The sequence below is a fragment of the Brassica napus genome, chromosome A1 (assembly GCF_020379485.1).
Source record: "Brassica napus cultivar Da-Ae chromosome A1, Da-Ae, whole genome shotgun sequence".
Lineage (NCBI taxonomy): Eukaryota > Viridiplantae > Streptophyta > Magnoliopsida > Brassicales > Brassicaceae > Brassica > Brassica napus.
The window spans coordinates 24,531,206-24,550,809 of record NC_063434.1 but is presented as its reverse complement, the minus strand read 5'-3'; the positions used below and the strand labels follow the sequence as shown (position 1 = coordinate 24,550,809).

At 34.6% G+C, this 19,604-nt stretch overlaps 1 protein-coding gene across 1 annotated transcript; it reads right to left on the bottom strand.

Annotated features, from left to right (window-relative positions):
• Window positions 1-1,587: 1,587 nt before the first annotated feature.
• LOC106425326 (polyol transporter 5-like) lies at window positions 1,588-5,680 on the bottom strand. The gene is made up of 4 exons (XM_013866059.3): window positions 5,443-5,680; window positions 4,970-5,316; window positions 3,997-4,296; window positions 1,588-2,444 (listed from the first exon to the last, which is right to left on the bottom strand). Exons 1-4 carry the CDS (start codon window positions 5,597-5,599, stop codon window positions 1,659-1,661), a joined length of 1,590 nt encoding a protein of 529 aa, XP_013721513.2. The 5' UTR covers window positions 5,600-5,680; the 3' UTR covers window positions 1,588-1,658.
• Between the last annotated feature and the right edge of the window lie 13,924 nt (window positions 5,681-19,604).

Genomic DNA, 19,604 nt, shown 5'->3' with positions numbered 1-19,604 from the left:
GACAAATTTATTATAATTTACAATTATCTAATATAACATATAAATCTAATATTATTAACATAAATTTCGTTTTTAATTAGATATAAAAATTTATTAAGGGTAGTATAGATATTAACCGCTCTAACTTTCAACGTGAGAGCTCGGATGGAAAAATTTACTTCACAAATAATAGTATAGATATATAGATAGATAGATTTCGGATTTATGATAAACGCTAGATGATTTGATATATAATGATTTTCCAGCATATTGGTTACAAATCTTTGGAACACACTAGTTTGTACAAAATTTGATTTTTTATGCGCGATAAATTTTTAATTTTTTAACGATAACATATAAATACTATAAGTAAAAGTTAAGATTTATATTCGGCAGGATGAATCCTCAGATTGCTTTCATTAGGTTTGTCTTTTTTTCGTTAAGGTCATTTTATTACAAGTTTTTAAGCAGCCTTTTGTCTTTGTGTCTGAACCCAAATCCACCAAGCTTCTGCTGTCTTGATTTTGTTTGATTTGGTTCAAGAAGTTGATCTCTGAGTCTCTGTGTGAATGTCGAATGTTTTGGTTGGTGGCAGGGGTGCGATGAAGATAAAGGGTAGTCTCAGTGCTTCGCAAGAAATTCACCCCTGACATTTTCCCAAAGCCTTCGAAGTTGTGAACACAGTGTAAGAATGGTGCTGCAAGCCTCCCTTGAACTCACCATCTGATACTTGTCTCCTACCAAACAACCTGCAGTAACTTATCCAACTGTAGGTTTAACTCAAGTATAATACAAACTGTCCGAGCTTCGTTTCTTCTCAGAGAAGGCAAGTCAACAAACACAGTTTCTCCTCTTTCACTGCAGGAGTTGTATTGAATTGAGATAAATGTTACATTTGATTATTTTTCTATTTCACTCAACTTTGTTGAGAGCATTCGTTATTGTAATTAAGATGTTTATGTTTTCAGGCTTCTGACTCGGAGGGTATTGCAGAGCAGGATTGTGATATGTTCTGATTCGTTTGCAGCTGGAAATTCACAGTCTGATGGTGATGAAGCCACTGCTGGATTGGTGATTAAGCCACTGCTGCTCTAGTAAGGTCAGTTTCCTCTCTATCTCTTTTCTTTCAGTACTCTCTCTCTGTAATGGATGAGTTTTAATTGTTTAAGAAGAAGCTCTGTTTAGGTTGTTCTGTCTCTTGATTCTGTAATGGAGTTAATGTTTTGTTATGTTTATGTTGTGTCTTGTTGTTGTTGTTGTTCTGTTATATTTATCTCTTTAATATATTTTTTCTTTCTCTCTTTAATCATCATTCACTCTTTTTTTTTAAGAACCCTTAAGTTAAGAAACTATGAATGGAGGACAAAAAATTAGTTTTTTTAACACACATTTAATACTAAAAAAGTGATTAAGAAACTCTTATGGGGTTATAGGGATAATCATGCTCTAAGGATAGCTCCAAACTGTTATTGTGTCTTATTCCACAGTGGTCAAGCTTTCACATTTGTGGGAGCCACCCTGTTTGCTTGAACAAAGCTTACTTGTTTCTGTGTTTTTTTCTCACCAGTTATCTCTAAAGATACTTTACTACGTGCTGTAAATCTGTCATTTTGTGTTTCAAAACGATTCCACTTGTTTAATAAGTTATTATGCATCTTTGGATCTTTACATTATTATGCTCACAGTTTGTTTGGTCCAATCTCAACCTGCGGGTTCGAACTGGAGTTCTTGTTGTTCTTAGGCTTACTCTTGGAGTCTCTCCACCTGAATCCACTAAAAAGCTCATCCATATCCTCAAGCGACCTCCCTTGCGTCTCTGGCAAGAAAGTGTAGAAAAACACCCAAGCCACCGTCGCAATCCCTCCAAACAAGTAAAACGCTCCTCCCGTCGTCATCGCCTCCGACAGCAAAAGAAACGTCATGGAGATCACACCACTCGTCACTCTGTTCACCACCACGGCCATACTCGACCCCTGTGACCTCAACCTCAACGGGAATATCTCAGAGGTGTAAACCCACGTGATAGGTCCAGCTCCTATCGAGAACGTAGCTACGTAAGTCATCACCGTAGTGATGCTTAGCACCAAAGCCCACGTCACTTTCTTCTCTGTGTGGTCTATTATCGTTAGAGATGTTCCCAACGCCGCGAGAGACAGGATCATGCCTCCCACGCTGGTGAGTAGCAGTGGCCGTCTTCCGACTCGGTCGATGAGGAAAGTCGCGACTAGTATGAAAGATGTTTTCACGATTCCTACTGCTACGGTCGCTAGAAGCTGCTGGTGATCTGTTTTGAGTCCAGCCGTTTTGAAGATTCGTGGTGAGAAGAGGACCACCGCGTCGATCCCGGTGGCTTGCTGGAAGAAATGGATTCCCATCGCGGCGATCATAACGCGACGGACGGCTGGAGTCGGACGGATTAGAAGCTCTTTCCAAACTCCGCTGCCGTGGCTGGTCTTCCTCGAAACCTGTAAATGTGATCAGAATTGTTAAATTCAGTTTATCATGAGTTTACAACAAACCAGTTACTATAAGTGGATATTGACGATAAACATGTAATAAAAATTTGATCTAATGTGTCGAGTTAGTGTAGAAATTTTTGGAGTAAAATTTTCATGAATTTTTCAGTTCTTTGTATTCCTTAAATTAGTTCAGCAGTTAAAATAGAAAATATATTTCATTTCATTCCATATTATTCCAGAAATAAATAACATTCAATTGAAAAATCATTCCACGCCAAATAAATTCTGGAATAAATGAAATGTTGATTTCATTTCATTAAATTTCATAAATAATTATTCATATCATTCTATCTATTCCTTTAACTAGTCACAAGTTACAGTCTTTATATAATTTTTTCATTTTGGATTTACAAACTTGGCTTCATCACTTCATAATCATATTTGAACGGTGTATACTAGTTGGTCCACAAAATACACATGTTGTTATCCAATATCCTTTATATACTAAATCACAAGTCATATAACCAATAATATCATGCCACATCAGTTTAAAACAAAATTAGAGAAAACTAAAAATAAACTACAAAAGCAAAATCTTTAACACACTACGTGTCAGTTTAAATATTTACTTGAAAAAATCTAAAATATTTTCTTAGTCCATCTCGCCACTCACCATGATCACCACTAACCACCAATATCCAAAAGAAAAAAAAACTACCACAATTTTAGCATTTGTATATCTGTGGCAGATACAATACGACTGTATTACTAAGAAAACACATTTTCTCTCCAATAACACACACTTTTTCTGTTCAAACCAGAAGAAAGTTTCAGAGTTGAACTCAAATGCGTTTTCCATACCATTATGAATTTTTGGCACAAGCGATCAAATTAATTCCAGGTATATTTTGTATCTATAAAACAAGTAGATATCAATCTGTGGAAAATCAAGTTTTTCTGTTCTTTTTAATTAAAAAATTACATATCGACTGTAGTTTGATTTAAGCATGCACATTGGCTACAACTCACGAGTGTGTATATGTAATTCCAGATTTACTAATAATTTACAATGCATGAGTTAGTTTCTGTATATTTGATCATAATTTTTGTGAGCATTAATTCTCTAACTGTTGTAAGAGAACAATAACAAAAGTTACACAAATCTTGCAACCAAGTAAAATAATTTTCTAAAAAAGTTTTGAGAAAAAAAAGATTATAATCACTTTTTTGGTAAAATATTAAATAATTATAATCACTTTTGTCGGTTCAGAATTTGTTTTTATCATTATTCGAATAGATCTCAGGTATATATATTTGTTGTCGACAAGTATTGCAATCATCACTGAATATTTACCATAAATCCGTTTATAAGTTTGGCTACATACAAAACATACTGTTTAACGTAATAAATTCGATCATTTTCTTCTCCCGTACGCAGTACGGGGTAGAATACTAGTATCTTTAATAAGTCATTAACCAGTATAATTTGACTACCACTTCTTGGTTAGTTAGAGACAAAACTTGGGACCAAGAGTCCATTAGAGACTGTTGTGTTTACCTGAACGACTTCGTCATGGCAATCGGCGGGGATTCCGGCGGCTTCTTTGATTTCTTCGAGTCGAAGAGCGGCTTCAGAGGGAGAATCAGAGGTTCTGTCGAGGACGCGTTTGGCTTCTCCTAGACGGCCTTGTATAACGAGCCACCGTGGAGATTCCGGCATGGCGAGAACGCCGATCGCTAGTAAGACGGAAGGAACGGATCCGACGCCGAGCATGAATCTCCATCCAAGCTTCAGAGGAAACTTGGAGAAGGCGAGGTTTGATACATACCCGAGCATTATTCCTGCGTTGATGAACACCTGTACACGACGTCATCATCTCGTTTAAAAAAACCATGCATCGTTAAAGATGATTAATGAAAAGTCAACGACTTCTTTTTTAAGTCAACCATTTCTTAATAATCATCTACTTACATTTTCTTACAGAAAAACTAATAAAAAAACATAGGTTGCAACTGAATGTTATTTGTGGGTAAGTTTGATTGGAATGCGTTATTTAATATCATCCATAGAATATTTATCAGTTTTAAGGAATATGGTTTTTAAAATATATCCCATTTTTGGAATGAAACAAAAATATAAATCTTTTGTAAAAAATTATTTCCTTTCTTCCATATTATAAATTTTCATGAATGCATGGAATTTCATTATTCCGTTAATAATTACCAATTATATTATATTTCATTTATTATTTCCTTTTATAAATAACCATTTGCAAACCATATACAGTATTTCAAATCATTTTTGTCCTCTACTGCAAAATACATCATGTGCTAAATTAACGTAAATTATACACAAATATAAATAAGCTGTGTGTATTTCTTTCAACGGAACATGGCCTACTCTATCATTTTGCAAACACTGAGTATATAATAGAACAATATCATTTTTATAGTTATCTATAAAGAAATACGAAGATTTAGTCTACACTGATCTAATTAATTAGTTTGGTTAGGCGTTAGCATATATATACCTCAGGGAAGGAGGTGAGAAAGCCACGAGAAGATGCCGGAGCGACTTCGGCGGTATAGACAGGTGCAATCATGAGAGCATAACCGACTCCTACTCCGGCGACAAACCTCCCGAACATGAGGAAAGCGTAGTTAGGAGCCAATCCCATGAGGATTGCTCCGGCAAAGAATATAGCTCCGGCAAACACGATTGTGTTACGCCGACCAATCCAGTCGGAGGTTTTACCGGCGGCACAAGAGCCGATGAGTGAAAAAATGTTAAGTATTCCGGCGAGAATACTGACTTGAAGATCAGTGATCTTGAAATCTCTCTTGATATAAATCAGTGCTCCACTCATCACTCCTATATCTGCATATTAACAAAATAAATATTAATGAAAAGTAATGAATGTGTGTGTTTCAGTGTTTGTATAATTAGCGGTGGATTAATATTTGTTTAGGTTGACCAGAAAAAGAGGTTAACAAGAAAGCTAACCATAACCAAGGAGGATGGAAGTCATGGAAGCTAAGATTGCACACGCGAATGCATACTTGTTCCTCTTTGGTTTCACCGGTGGACCTAACTCCGGTACATGTTTTGTTGCCGGTGCCGTCGTCGGGACTGTTTGATTTTCCGGCGTCAAACCTGTCATTTAGTGAGAGAAAGTGAAAAAGAAGAGAGAGTTATCTTAGAGTTGGAGGGATGTGAGGACTGAGTATACTAACAATAACTTGTGGTAATGAGAGCTAGCTATGTCTTAAATAGACGGTGTGTATTCAGAGTTCCATGGACAGGGCAAAATCGTCCGAGACAATGGGAACACTGCCCAAATATACAGGTAAAGTATTTGTATCCATGAGTCTCAAAAAAAAAATTATAGTGAATAAATAATAAAAAGAATAAATAGGAAAAGAAAGAAAGATTCTTGTAATTGTTGGAGATACTCTCTCAGTCTCTTGCCACTTGTCAAGTTAATAAAATTATAAGAGCACCCACATTAGTGAACTCCATGAAAGGGGTTCACAAAGTATTTTTTTATTATTATTTTTTTTGTTTGATTTTTGTTTTTTAAAAAAAAAAAAAATTAATCGGACCAATCGCGGGCCGCCACGTGCCGTGAGGCCCGCGCTACAGTGATGAACCAGGTTCACTAGGAAGAGGTGAAGAGAGACAAGTTTATCACTATTCATTATTTTAATATTTTTTTTTTTGGAATTTGTGTGAACCCTCCACAAGTTCACTAATGGGGGTGCTCTAAAAACGTGTGTTAAAAATTTAGGGATTTTTTCAACCAATGTGAATGTTATAACATTTACATTTGCTTTTTGGTTAGAGAACACAAATATCACTAGAGGAACGGAAATAAATAATAACTTTCATTTTATATGTAATTCTTTAGTATAATTATATTTTAACTTTTTCTAATTTTACTCTACCAAAATAGAATGACCACAATCAAAATCAAAAGGCAATCTCGTAAAGGCTACTTCTTGCCCATGTGAGCTTGTTGGCTCTTGGTATCGAAGATTATACACTTAAAGTGGTGCGAACGTCAAAATGAAGTTGAAATTTATTCCAATGTATTAATCTAGAAATATTTTCAAATATTTTCAAATAATTTCACTTTATTCATTAATAATTATTATTAATACCTTTTATTTATAAAATTTACGAATTAACTCCAACTTATTTATGTTTAGAAAACTTCCAACAAATTTAATTTATTCAAATTAAACATTTATTGTTAAAAAGTACGATAATCATATATATATATAAGATAGCATATTTTGGCTCTATATTGAACATTAGAATATTTTTTCACAAATGGTCAACTAATGCATTTTATAATGAATAATGGTTTCTTTATCTTTGACTTTCCTAAATCGAGTAATTTGTTTTTAAAAATCAGTCATTTTTATTGTTTAGACAATACTTTACATATCTAGGTGGTTTTTGAAATGATTTACCGGATTATTAAATCACTTATTTTATTTATTTTATATTTTTATGTTTAGTTTTGGTATTTTTATTAGTTTATGCATCATTATTTAAAATTATTAAATATTCTCTTATGGAAATCATATTTTTGTGTTATTGTATTATTTTAAAATATTAAAGTATGAAATAAAAATAAAGAAAAATGTATGAAAAATATTTAAAATTTAAGAACTATTCTATAAATAAAAAAAATTTAGCTCCAAAATAGAGTAATTGGTAAAATTACTCTATAAATGGAGTAACCTTAGCTATTATTCTATTTTGGAGTTGAGAATAGAGTGAAGGTTGCAGCATATTTTAATCTAAAATTAAAATGATGTTTAGACTTAAAAATGAAATATGATTGAAGATGCCCTTAGCTCAAATAATGTTATATGTTTGAATTAAAAATCGTGTTCACTCTGTAACCTTTCTGTCTAAATAAATAAATAAAATTTACCAATAGACGAGAAGTTTACATCTAGTTTACAGATTCGGTCAATAACATTGGGTATAATATTTTCTAATCAGCAAACCAGATTCGGATATTTTTATGCGTACCTTGCTTTAAGATTAAGACAGAGCTTAATTACCCAACAATGAGACTTATGAGAGTACGTCCTTCCACTTTAGTTGATGAGGGCGGAAAGAAATTCATTACGCATGTAAATTTGTTTTAACAAAAAACAAAGAATAATAAGGCATATTCGCCGATTCAAATGCATTAGATTCACGTACGTGTGCATGTTTTTTTGGGTCTACAATACGAGTGCATGTTTTCACCTATAACATGAGAAAAAGAAGAACAAAATTTAGGTTATTAAATTCACTTCAACTTTTATAACCAACCAAAATACCACGTAGGACTAGTTAAAAATGTAATAAAATTTAAAAATAAATGGTTGAAAAAACAACACGACGTTAACGCCGTCAGCAAAAACCAAAACTCTAAAAATCTAAAATTTAAACTCCAAATCAAAAACCTAAATTTTAAACACCAAATCCTAAATTATAAATTCTAAATCTTAAATTCTAAACTCAAATCGTAAACCCTAAACCCAAAACTCTAAACCATAAATCCTAAATCTTAAACTCTAACCCTAAATCCTAAACCTTAAACCCTAAATGTTATCCTAAATCCTAAACCTTAAACTTATCACTTGATTAAGGGTTGAGTTTAGGATTTAATGTTTAGAGTTTAGAGTTTAAGATTAATGGTTTAGGTTTATGGTTTAGAGTTTTGGGTTTAAATTTTAGATTTTTGGAGTTTCGGGTTTTGCAGTCGTTAATGTCGGTATTGTTTTTTCTCAGATTTGTTTTTTGATTTTGTTACCTTTTTTAGCTAATCTTACATGACAGTTTGATTGACTATAAAAGGTGAGGTAAATTTAACAATTCACCGTAGGGGTGAACTCAAGTATTGTTCAAAAATGAAATACGTATATTATATGCATAATTTGAGGATTTTAACTATGAGCTTTCGGTTGGTTAACCGTGTTCGGAATCGAGTAGAGTTTTTTGGGGATTTTTCAGGATTATAGCTTTCCAGTTCCCATTTGATCGTATTATTTTAATATGAATCAATTTTAATTAATTAGATTTCAGAGTTGGATATAATTAGTAAATTATGTCAAATTCATTTTGTGAATATGCTTATTTCAGATTCTCAATTTGAGCTCAAATATTTTTATTTATTATATCAAAATAATCGTGAAATTAGTATTTGGCTTACTTATTTAAAATATAAAATTTAATATTTGAAATACTTATTTAGGTTACAGATATTTATTTTGAATACTAATTTGAATTTTTGGATCAGGGTCTTCTGAATTTTTTTGTTTTTTTGGATTACAACTTCGGATTCGGCTTAACACGTCAGATTTGGATATATTTATACTACTATATAAGATCCATTCAAATATTTACATCTTTGGTCATATATAGATCCGAGTTTTTTTGGTTCGAGTCAGTTTAAATCTCGGATTCTATCTTTTTTTTGGTTTTGTTTTTTTTTTGTCTAGGCCTAGTTCTAACTAAATTAAAGTTGATTAATAAATGTATTTTTGTTCTTAACTGAAATGAATAGGTTTAATGTATTGTTACCAAAAAAAAATAGGTTTAATGTAACGAAATAATTTCTAGTCTTCTGATAAAAAATTGTGTGTATTACTATAATGTATATATTAAGTATTAAGGTTCCCTAGAGAAGCCGGGTCAAAGCACCCAACAGTCCAAGGCCACATGTCTTGATTCTTGAAGATAATAAGATGTAGATTATCACTCTAACAATAATACTAAAAGATTAATCCTGCAAATGTTGTAAGATGCTGTTCATATATGGTATTTATGGATACTTGCAAGAAACTATCAGTCGAGAAGTCGTTGGCATACAAGAGCAGTCGCTGTTATGAAGACTAAGAATTGTCAAACAACTTGCTTCTACTTGTAGACTATATTAGTCTAACAACAACAACAAAAACCCAAGTAATTATCAAAACCATTTTGTCTTCTTGAGCAGTCAAATATCCGTTTAATCTATTTCTAAATTTCTAGGAGCGTTTTGGTTGTGGTTATGGCCCGTTCAGCTTTGCTACTTGCCATATGGAATTCGACCCTAGTTTTCCCTAATGGGATTAGAAATATGGTCCAGTGACCTGTAGGTCCGGCCAAAAAAATATATAAATTCTTGGTTCTTACACTTTATGAGTACTATATGAAATACATTATGCGTGGCAATCTTAAAGTTACAAACTACCTAAGATACTTTATTTTAGAGGGCAAGTACTTGAGAAAGCTCTTTGATTTCTTCCGGATCACATCAGTTTCTTAGCTTCTAATACTATGTTTAGTCATAAGCTTTCTTCTATCATGCCTAATATTACTTTAATTCACTACTCAAAATATTGCTCTCCTTAAAATAAATGTGGTTCCCACTATGATTCGTCTAGTATGAATCATGATGAAGTACCATATTATGGCCTTATGGGTAATATAATAATATCACTATGGAAATAAGTTTTTTAATTTAGGAATAAGAAGATGTACATTTTCAGCATTACCTAATTTTAGTGTGTGTGTTTTGTTAAAAGGACTCATTAATAGTCGATATTACCACCTCAACATATCATGTTAGAAAAAGAATCCAATTATTGAAGAAGCAGTAAATGGTGAAGTGGGCCAAATTTTAGCAGAAAAGGCAGCCATCATAAGCGACCATAGCATTAGGCAGCTCAGATCTTTGGACTCTTATATGATATGATTTGACTTCTACTTTCGCCTTTTCAGTGTGATTTTAATTTTCCACACGTATATGTTCGTAAACTCAAAAATATGAACTATTTTAAGAACACTATTGCTAAAAAAAAGTTAAAGCCAAACAACAATATATCAATTAATTCAACACATAGACATCATATATCTGATTTATCATCTAATGCATCGCATCTAATCTATTAATTTGCAAGTGTCGGTACTCAAAATTCGTTGACTTGAAAGTTGACAGTTGGACCATGAGGCTATAAGACAAATAGTGATTTGTTTAAGACGTAATCTAAAAACAATTATTGTTTTTTTTGTTGTACAAGAATCATACATTGAACGGTTGGTACTATTACGTATGTATATGTTTTTATAATGAAATAGTAATAAACTAAAATGAGCAGCAAAAAAAATTAAGAACATATATTAATATTTTGCCAGAAGAGAATAATATTAAATTAGCTCATCACGATATCACTGATATTTATGTTATTTTGAGTGTAGACTTCTACAGACTACAGGTATGGTCTTTATTCTTTAAGACTCGGTGTGGAGAGTCCACACAATCTTCTATGCTGTACCAAAAGTCCACCACGTGCTGTTGAATTTTTACGCTTCTGCTTCCTCTATATCTCAGAGGCATACGTGTATACGTTTTTGAATATGATGTTATGATTATGAGACATCCAAAGAGAATTGAAAATTTCTGTGACATGCGGAGTGACACTATTTGATCTCATTACATCGACATACAAACAAACGAACAGAGCCTATGTTTATTAACCAGATATAATCCAAAATATTTGTAAAAGAGAAGAAAATATACTAGTTAGTCAAAGGAAAATAATATAGAATATACAACATATCTTCTTACGAATCTTGAGTCTGTTGGGAAAAAAAACTACTACTTGGTTATTATGATTATATGAATTAAGTGGGAATTCAAACTGAAAGATAAGGAGACACTACAAGAAAACAGCGGTATTCTGACGGACGTTCCGACGGAAAATGAATTCCTCGGAATATACCGAGGCATTTCCGAGGCAATTCCGAGGAAACACAAAATTTTGCTTCCTCGGAATTCCGTCGGAATATTCCGACGGAATTCCGAGGAAAATTCATTTCGTCGGAATATTCCGACGGAATACCGAGGAAACTAGTATTCCTCGGAAAAAACCGATGAATTCCGAGGAAATATTATAGACGTTAGAGAGCCGTTGGAGAGCCGTTGGGGGGATTTTAAAAATTCCGAGGAAATTCCGACGAACTAGCCGTTTGCATCGGAATTCCGTCGGAATTTCCTCGGACCGTCGGCAGGATTTCAACTATAAATACAAGCACCCCTCTTCCTCTTCATTCACACCATATCTTCATCCTCCCTCTCACTTTCTTTACACACGAATTTGATTCATAAAAAACATGTCTTCTTCAAATTATTTTCGTTATTGGATCGATCGACCTCATTTGGATCCGAACACGAGATTGCTTACGGAAGAATACCAACAAGGTATAACCGAATTCATGGGGTTAGTTCACCGACAACCGGAAGCAAAAACAGGTATGTTAAGATGTCCTTGCTCTAATTGTAAAAATAAAAAAGTTATTAAAGAATGGGATGTTTGGACTCATTTATATTTGAGTGGGTTTACACGAAGTTACAAAATTTGGTATCATCATGGAGAAACTGATTATGAACTTGGTAGTACTAGCGAACCTCAGCCAGCGGTTAGATTAGAAGATCCAATTAGAACGGATGTAGATTACGGTGTAGGTACTGAGCAGATGGTAAATGATCATTTTAGAGGGGAAGATTTACCCAATGCCGAAGCTAAGAGATTTTATGATATGTTGGATGCTGGAAAGCAACCATTGTACGAAGGTTGCAGAGATGGTCATTCAGCTTTATCATCTGCTACAAGATTGATGGGCATTAAGACGGATTATAATTTGGCTGAAGACTGTGTGGATGCGATTGCTGATTATGTAAAAGGTATTCTACCCGAAGATAATGTAGCTCCTGGCTCATACTACGAGGTTCAGAAACTCGTAGCTGGTCTTGGTTTATCGTATCAGGTAATAGATGTATGCAGAGACAACTGCATGATTTATTGGAGGGCGGATGAACAGCGGGTTTCATGCAAATTTTGTGGGAAGCCTCGTTATAAAGATACGAGTGGAAGAGTTCCAGTACCATATAAAAGGATGTGGTATTTGCCTTTGACGGAAAGGTTGCAGAGGCTGTATCTGTCTGAACGCACAGCGCAACCAATGAGATGGCATGCGGAGCACTCAACAGATGGTGAGATCAGACATCCTTCAGATGCAAAAGCGTGGAAGCATTTCCAATCAAAGTATCCCGACTTTGCGTATGAGAGTAGAAATGTCTACCTTGGATTATGTACTGATGGTTTCAGCCCGTTTGGCAAGAGTGGAAGACAGTATTCTCTATGGCCAGTCATTCTTACACCATACAACCTACCCCCAAACTTGTGCTTGCGACGAGAGTTTTTGTTTCTCTCGATTCTCGTTCCCGGACCAGAGCATCCTAAGAGATCACTTGATGTGTTTCTTCAGCCACTAATATATGAGTTGCAACAACTATGGACTCAAGGTGCTGAAACATACGATGTTTCGTATAAAGAAAACTTTCAAATGCGGGCAGTACTAATGTGGACAATAAGTGATTTTCCAGCATATGGTATGTTATCTGGATGGACAACGCATGGAAGGCTATCATGTCCATATTGTCAAGATAACACTGATGCTTTCCAACTAAAACACGGAAGGAAAACGTGTTGGTTTGACTGTCACAGGAGATTTCTACCACCAGATCATCCATATCGTAGAAGTAGGAATTTGTTTACGAAGAACAAGAGGATATGCATTCACAACTCAGAAGAGGAGACGTTCGAGTACGACTTACGATGCTGGTGTTTGTTCTGCATCAGGAGATGATGTATACTACGGACACATAAATGAGATTTTAGAAATCAAGTATTTGGGCATGGTTGGATTGCGCTGTACTGTTTTCTATTGTGACTGGCACGACAACACTCCAGATCGAGGTGTGAGAACAGATGCATTTGGTGTTACATCAGTAAATTCAAGACGGAAGCTGCAATATTATGATCCTTTCATTCTTGCTTCTCAGACCGATCAGGTTTGTTATATCAAGTACCCCCGGGTAAGGAACAGAGATGATCCATGGGTTACTGTTACAAGACTCAACCCGAGAGGCCGAGTTCAGGGAAGTTCTGAGCTGGAAGACCCACTACAACCAAGCACATCCGGCAACTTAAGTGCAGCAGAAGATTTAGGTGGAGTTGGCCTTGTAGTCGATTTAACTGACTTCGGAGAAGAAGCCGCCGTTCACGTAGATGATGAACCAGTGATTGGAGAGTTTCACCAAGATCCAGATTCAGATTCATCTGGTGATGACGACTCGGAAACAGACTAGCGTCGACCTTTTTTTTTTTTTTTTTTAAGGAAAATTCCGAGGAAATTCCGAGGACAGATAGGTTTTCCTCGGAATTTCCTCGGAATAGATCTTCTCGATTGAAAACCCCAAGTTCCTCGGAATTCCCTCGGAAAATTCCGAGGAAATTCCGAGGAACTCTTTATGTTCGTCGGCATTTCCTCGGAAAATTCCGAGGAAATTCCGAGGAGATGGGGATTTGATTATAGATTCTTTTTCCTCGGAATCTCCTCGGTATATTCCGAGGAAATGCTGACGAACATAAGGATTTCCTCGGAATCTCCTCGGTATATTCCGAGGAAATTCCGAGGAACTGGGGGTTTAAATCGAAAACAACGTTTTACGGATTGAATAACACGTATATAACCTTCATTAAGTGTCATAACCAGATTATGATGTTTGGAACTATGAACTTTGGTGTTTTATCCAATAACAAACACTTTTACGATTGCATGAACGAAAACCACACAACATAAGAGAAACACTTATACACTTTAATAAATGGTAAAGGGAATAGTTACAATTATTTTTGAAATTGTGTTATTTCATGGTTTATGATCATCTATACAAAGAATCCTCAATGGTATGCATTATAATTGTATAAGAAATGAAATACGGCGAAAATAATCGATGTTTAAAAACCCCAAACCCTGGTTCCTCAGAAATTCCTCGGAGATTACCGAGGGTATTCCGAGGAATCATTGTTCGTCGGAATATTTTCATTTAACCGGGTAAACCAAGCCGCCAAATATTTCGGGAAAATTGAATCAAAGAATTCCGAGGAAATTCCGACGGAAATATTAAATATTTCCGAGGAAATTCCGACGGATAGTTTCCGTCGGATGCCTCATAATATTAGGGCGAGCCCGATCTTCTTCCCCATTTCTCTCTTTCTCTCCGCGCCGCTGAGCCTCTCCTCTCGCGATTTCCGGCGACTCCACCGTTCTCTCTCGCGTTTTTCCGGCGAATCTCCCCTAATCCTCCCCCATAATCATGTAAGAACCCTATCCCACTCTTTTAGGTTAGATTTGTATGGTTTTTAAGTAGATTTGATGATTTTGGAATGAGATTTATAGATTTTGTTAGGGTGAATGGTAGATTTGTGTAAAATCGAGTTTGATTATGTATTTCACTTGATTTGAATTTTTTTTTTAGAGTTTTTATTAATTTTGTGGTTATAAAAATCGAATTTGAAATTATATATATATATTGAAAACGTTTTTTGTATATAAAATCTATTTTTTGCATTTTAAATTCATTTATATATTTATTAAACATTTTTAAAATCTATAAAACTTTTTTTAATATTAAAAATCATTTATATAATATTTAAAAACATTTTTTTTGTATTTTATATGTAAAATATAAATTTCTATATTTATTAAACATTTTTAATATTATGAAAACTATTTTTGTAATTATTTAACATTTTAAACATTTTTAAAACTATTTTTCGTAATTATTATGTTTTTGGGATTTATTTAAACTATTTTTAAAATTTTTAAACTATTTTTTATTTATTAAAACTTTTTTTATTTAAACTGTTTTTTTTAATTAAAATTATTAGAACTAATTTTTAAATATGTTTTTTTTTAATTTACAGGTCTAATGATGATCAGATCCGGCCTCGCCAGCGTCGTAGCCGGGGTGGTATGGGGAGCCAGTCTCGGGGTTCTTCCAGCCATGTTCAGGATTCCGTTTCGCCCCACAGCTCATACCATACATCTCCCTCTCCATTACTCGCTCATGCTGCTCCCGCTCCCGCTGCTGCACCCGCTCCTGGTCCCGCTGCTGCACCCGGTCCTCTGGGAGTGATGAGGGTTGCGGAGTTGGTTCGACAGCCCGGTCGTGACCATCTTCCCTATCTCACTGAGTATCCACATGGACATGGTCAAACATGGTAATTTAAACTTTTATTTTTTAAACTATTTTTTATTTAAACTATTTTTTTATTAATAATTTTTTTTTTATTAGGTTCAACCGATCCGGGAATGGGATCAGCGCATGGATCAACCGTATGATGTACTCGGCCCTCGACAGCGGACATCCGACTTTCACTCACTTCCCTGTCGAGAAGCAGCATCTGTGGTTTCAGCAGTTTGCGGTAAGTATTCTAATTTTTAAATTATATTTTTTATATTATTAAAACTATTTTTTGTAATTATTAAACTATTTTCTATATTTATTAGACATTTTAAATATTATTAAAAATTATATTTGTAATTATTAAACTAATTTTTATATTTATTAGACATTTTAAATATTATTAAAACTTATTTTGGTAATTATTAAATTATTTTTTTAATTATTAAACTATTTTTTATTTATTAAAACGACGATTTTTGTAATTATTAAACTATTATATTTTTGTGCTTAAAAACTATTTTTAAACTATTTCAGCAAGAATTCAACTGGAATGCCGATGATACGCTCTCTATCTATCACCATTTTGTCCATAAAGTTATGGACAACTATGGGAAGCAGATGTACGAGTGGAAGAAGAAGTGGGAAGTAAACAAGGTAGTTTTTAATTTATTAACAATTTTTAATTTATTACACTATTTTTAAAATTATTAAACTTTTTTTTTTTAAATTAAAAGGTCCCAAAGTCGATGAACGACACGGTCTGGAAGGAGTTGTGTGCGCATTAGGATAAAGAAGAGACGAAAGAAACTTCTTCCACCAACTCCAACAACCGCAGGAGCGACCGTAAAGGAAAGGGCATCTACAAGCATAACTTGGGTGCTCAATCTATTGCCACTCTGGCGGATCGCATGGTAAGCTCAACCGCTTTTTCTTCAATTATTTAAGTTTCAGAATTTTATTTTTTTGCATTTTCAAATTTCTAATGTTTGTCTAATTTATTTTTTTTCAAGGCGGAAGAAAATGAAGGCCACCCAGTTGATGATCTCGCCCTTATGAAAAGGGCGTATACCAACAAGAAGACCGGCCAGATTGATGATGGTCTTGTGAGGGACGTGGTCGACCTGGTCCAAACTCAGGTGTATGACGAAGTGTCTCAGCTTCAAACCGATGATGACGATTCGACGGCCTCGACCAACTTGTCTCGGGTTCGAATCAACGAAATCGTTGAATTGGTAAGTTTTTTTTTTTTAAAGTTCAATTTAATTATTTCTTGATTTTTATTTTATCATCAATTTAAATTATCTAAACTTGGTTATTTATATTTCAGTCGGTTCCAAAGAAAAAGGGACGTTTGGTCGGTTTGGGTCGTCGCTCCCGGTCGGCTGCTCGTTCTTCTGCACTACATGCGTATGTTGATCCAGAAGTTCTTACGGCTCAGCTGAAGGACAAGGATGATCGGATATCTGCGTTGGAGACTCAGATGGCAGCTCAACAGGCGGGCTATGAGACCCAGAAGAGGCTGAACGAGCAGATGATGGAGATGATGAAGAGGATGTACCCGAACGAGACGTTTCCGAACATTCAAGACCCGTAGTTTTTTTTTTTTCCAAAAACTCTGAATGTTTTATTTAAATTTGAATATTATCTACTATGTTTTATTTTATGTTTTATTCAATTTTAATTTTAAATTTTAAAAATTTTAATTTTTAAAAATAAAATTAATTTAAAAAAAAAATAAATTTTTAAAAAAATAAATTTTTTCAAAATTCCGAGGGAATGGAGTTCCTCGGAAAATTCCGAGGAACTTTCTCCCCTCGGCAAATTCCGACGAACTTTAAGTTCCTCGGAATTTTCTGAGGGAAAAAGTTCCTCGGAATTTTCCGAGAAACTCCACTCCCTCGGAATTTTCCGAGGGAGTGGAGTTTCTCGGAAAAGTCCGAGGAACATTTGTTCCTCGGTATTTTCCGATAAACATTCCGAGGAATATTTCGTCGAAACTTCCGAGGATTGGACCATCGGAATTCCCTCGGTATTTTCCGAGGAACCTTCCGACGAACTTCGTGTCCTCGGAGTATCCTCGGAATTTTGTTTCCTCGGAATTCCGTCGGAAAATTCCGACGGAATTCCGAGGAATTATGAATTTCCGAGGAGTTATTTCCGAGGACTTTTTTCGTCGGTATGTCCTCGGAATAGCGTTATTCCGACGACATACCGATGATTTTTTCCCTCAGTATCCCGATGTTTTCTTGTAGTGAGAAAATCTATAAATAGATGCAAACTATATGGCTTCCACAGCTGTATCTATATGTGAATGCAGCTTCTGACAGCTTAAGATGCTCCCAAAACCAGTAATAAGTTAGTAACATATATAATTCACAGGATTTTTATTTATGTTAATTTTATTTTGCTTGTATAGTATGGGTTGATGTAACTAGCTGGAGAGGATGACCTACAATATTAACAACATATATTTTTTAGCAAATACACTACATCCATCAAACTTGTAACTTATTTTCTTCGTTATTGTTATGATGGGACTTTTAAGAAACTAGATACTCTTAAATACATATTTTCTTTAGTATATATAATAATAATACACTTATTAACCTACATTTTGACCAAATGGACACGAATGAAAGGAGTAATGGTTTACGTTGAATAAAGCAAATGGTGTCATATTAAGGGATATGTATCACACATTGGAAAATCAATGGGACATTAAGTAATATATAAAGGGTTGGGGCCAATCCACTAATTGCCAATCACTAATTGCCAATTGGTTTTGAGTTGGAAGCCCATAATAAACCTGAATCTAACATGGTATCAGAGCGATAAGATCCTTTGACCTAATTTACTACAACTACTACTACTATACCGATGTTGGGCCCTCTGTGGATGTTATTCCCACATTGTCCACGCTTCAGACCTAGAAGTCTGAGTATGAGGGAGGGTATTGATGAGAAACATCTCACATCGGATATATAAGAATTAATCTACTACTATATAAAGGGTTATGTATCCCACATTGGAAAATCAATGGGACATTAAGTAATATATAAAGGGTTAGAGCCAATCCACTAATTGCCAATTGGTTTTGAGTTAGAAGCCCATAATAAACCCGAATCTAACATGGTATCAGAGCCCAGATCCTAATAAGTTAAACCCCTAATTAATATTAACCCTACCCGACCGGATATATAGGTCATAATTGACTCGCTCGACCGAGTATAACTGTCTTAAAAAAGTTTCCGAGATTTCTGGCCGATAAGAGCCATCATCTCGATGAGGGGTATTAAGGGATATGTATCCCACATTGGAAAATCAATGGGACATTAAGTAATATATAAAAGGTTAGGGCCAATCCACTTATTGCCAATTGGTTTTGAGTTGGAAGCCCATAATAAACCCGAATCTAACATGTCACGTCGGTAATCTATAACAACATATTGGGGATCCATCCGTTGGGCCACGACTTAAAGCAAAACAAAATAAATGTTACAATCACTTGATATATATCACACAATCCTAAAGGGTACTCTGTGGTTCAAATTGAGGTAAGCCTCAATACTCTAAGATTACCACAAAGACTTTTCTTTTTGAATTTTCCAGCGTTTTTATCTCTATTTCCTCTAATAGTATCTGCAACAATTTGTTTGGTACATCCTTGTTGGTGGGTTTGCTTAGTGATTAAGCTGATTTTAGTGGTTGGGTATAATGCAATATTGTCAGACGGAATGCTTTATAGGGTTTACCAACATTTAGACTGATCTAACGAGCTAGTGAAAATCATTTTTTCGAAGATAAAAATCACAGAGTTGTTTACGTGAAATGTGAATATATATGGAAATATTCTGTAGTCCAAATAAACATGATTACATAAGCAGGCATGTGGCATGTGCTGTACGTGGAAAGGTCATAAACTAGAGATGGGTGGATTTGTGGACCAGTTAAAGTACGTTGTGGTTTGTCCAATATATATGTGGACAAACATATTTAAGAGTCATTATATCTTTAGCTCTTTTTTGAGATTTGGCATGAATCATGTATGCATGTTTGCTCGACGCGCATCAAATTTTAGCAA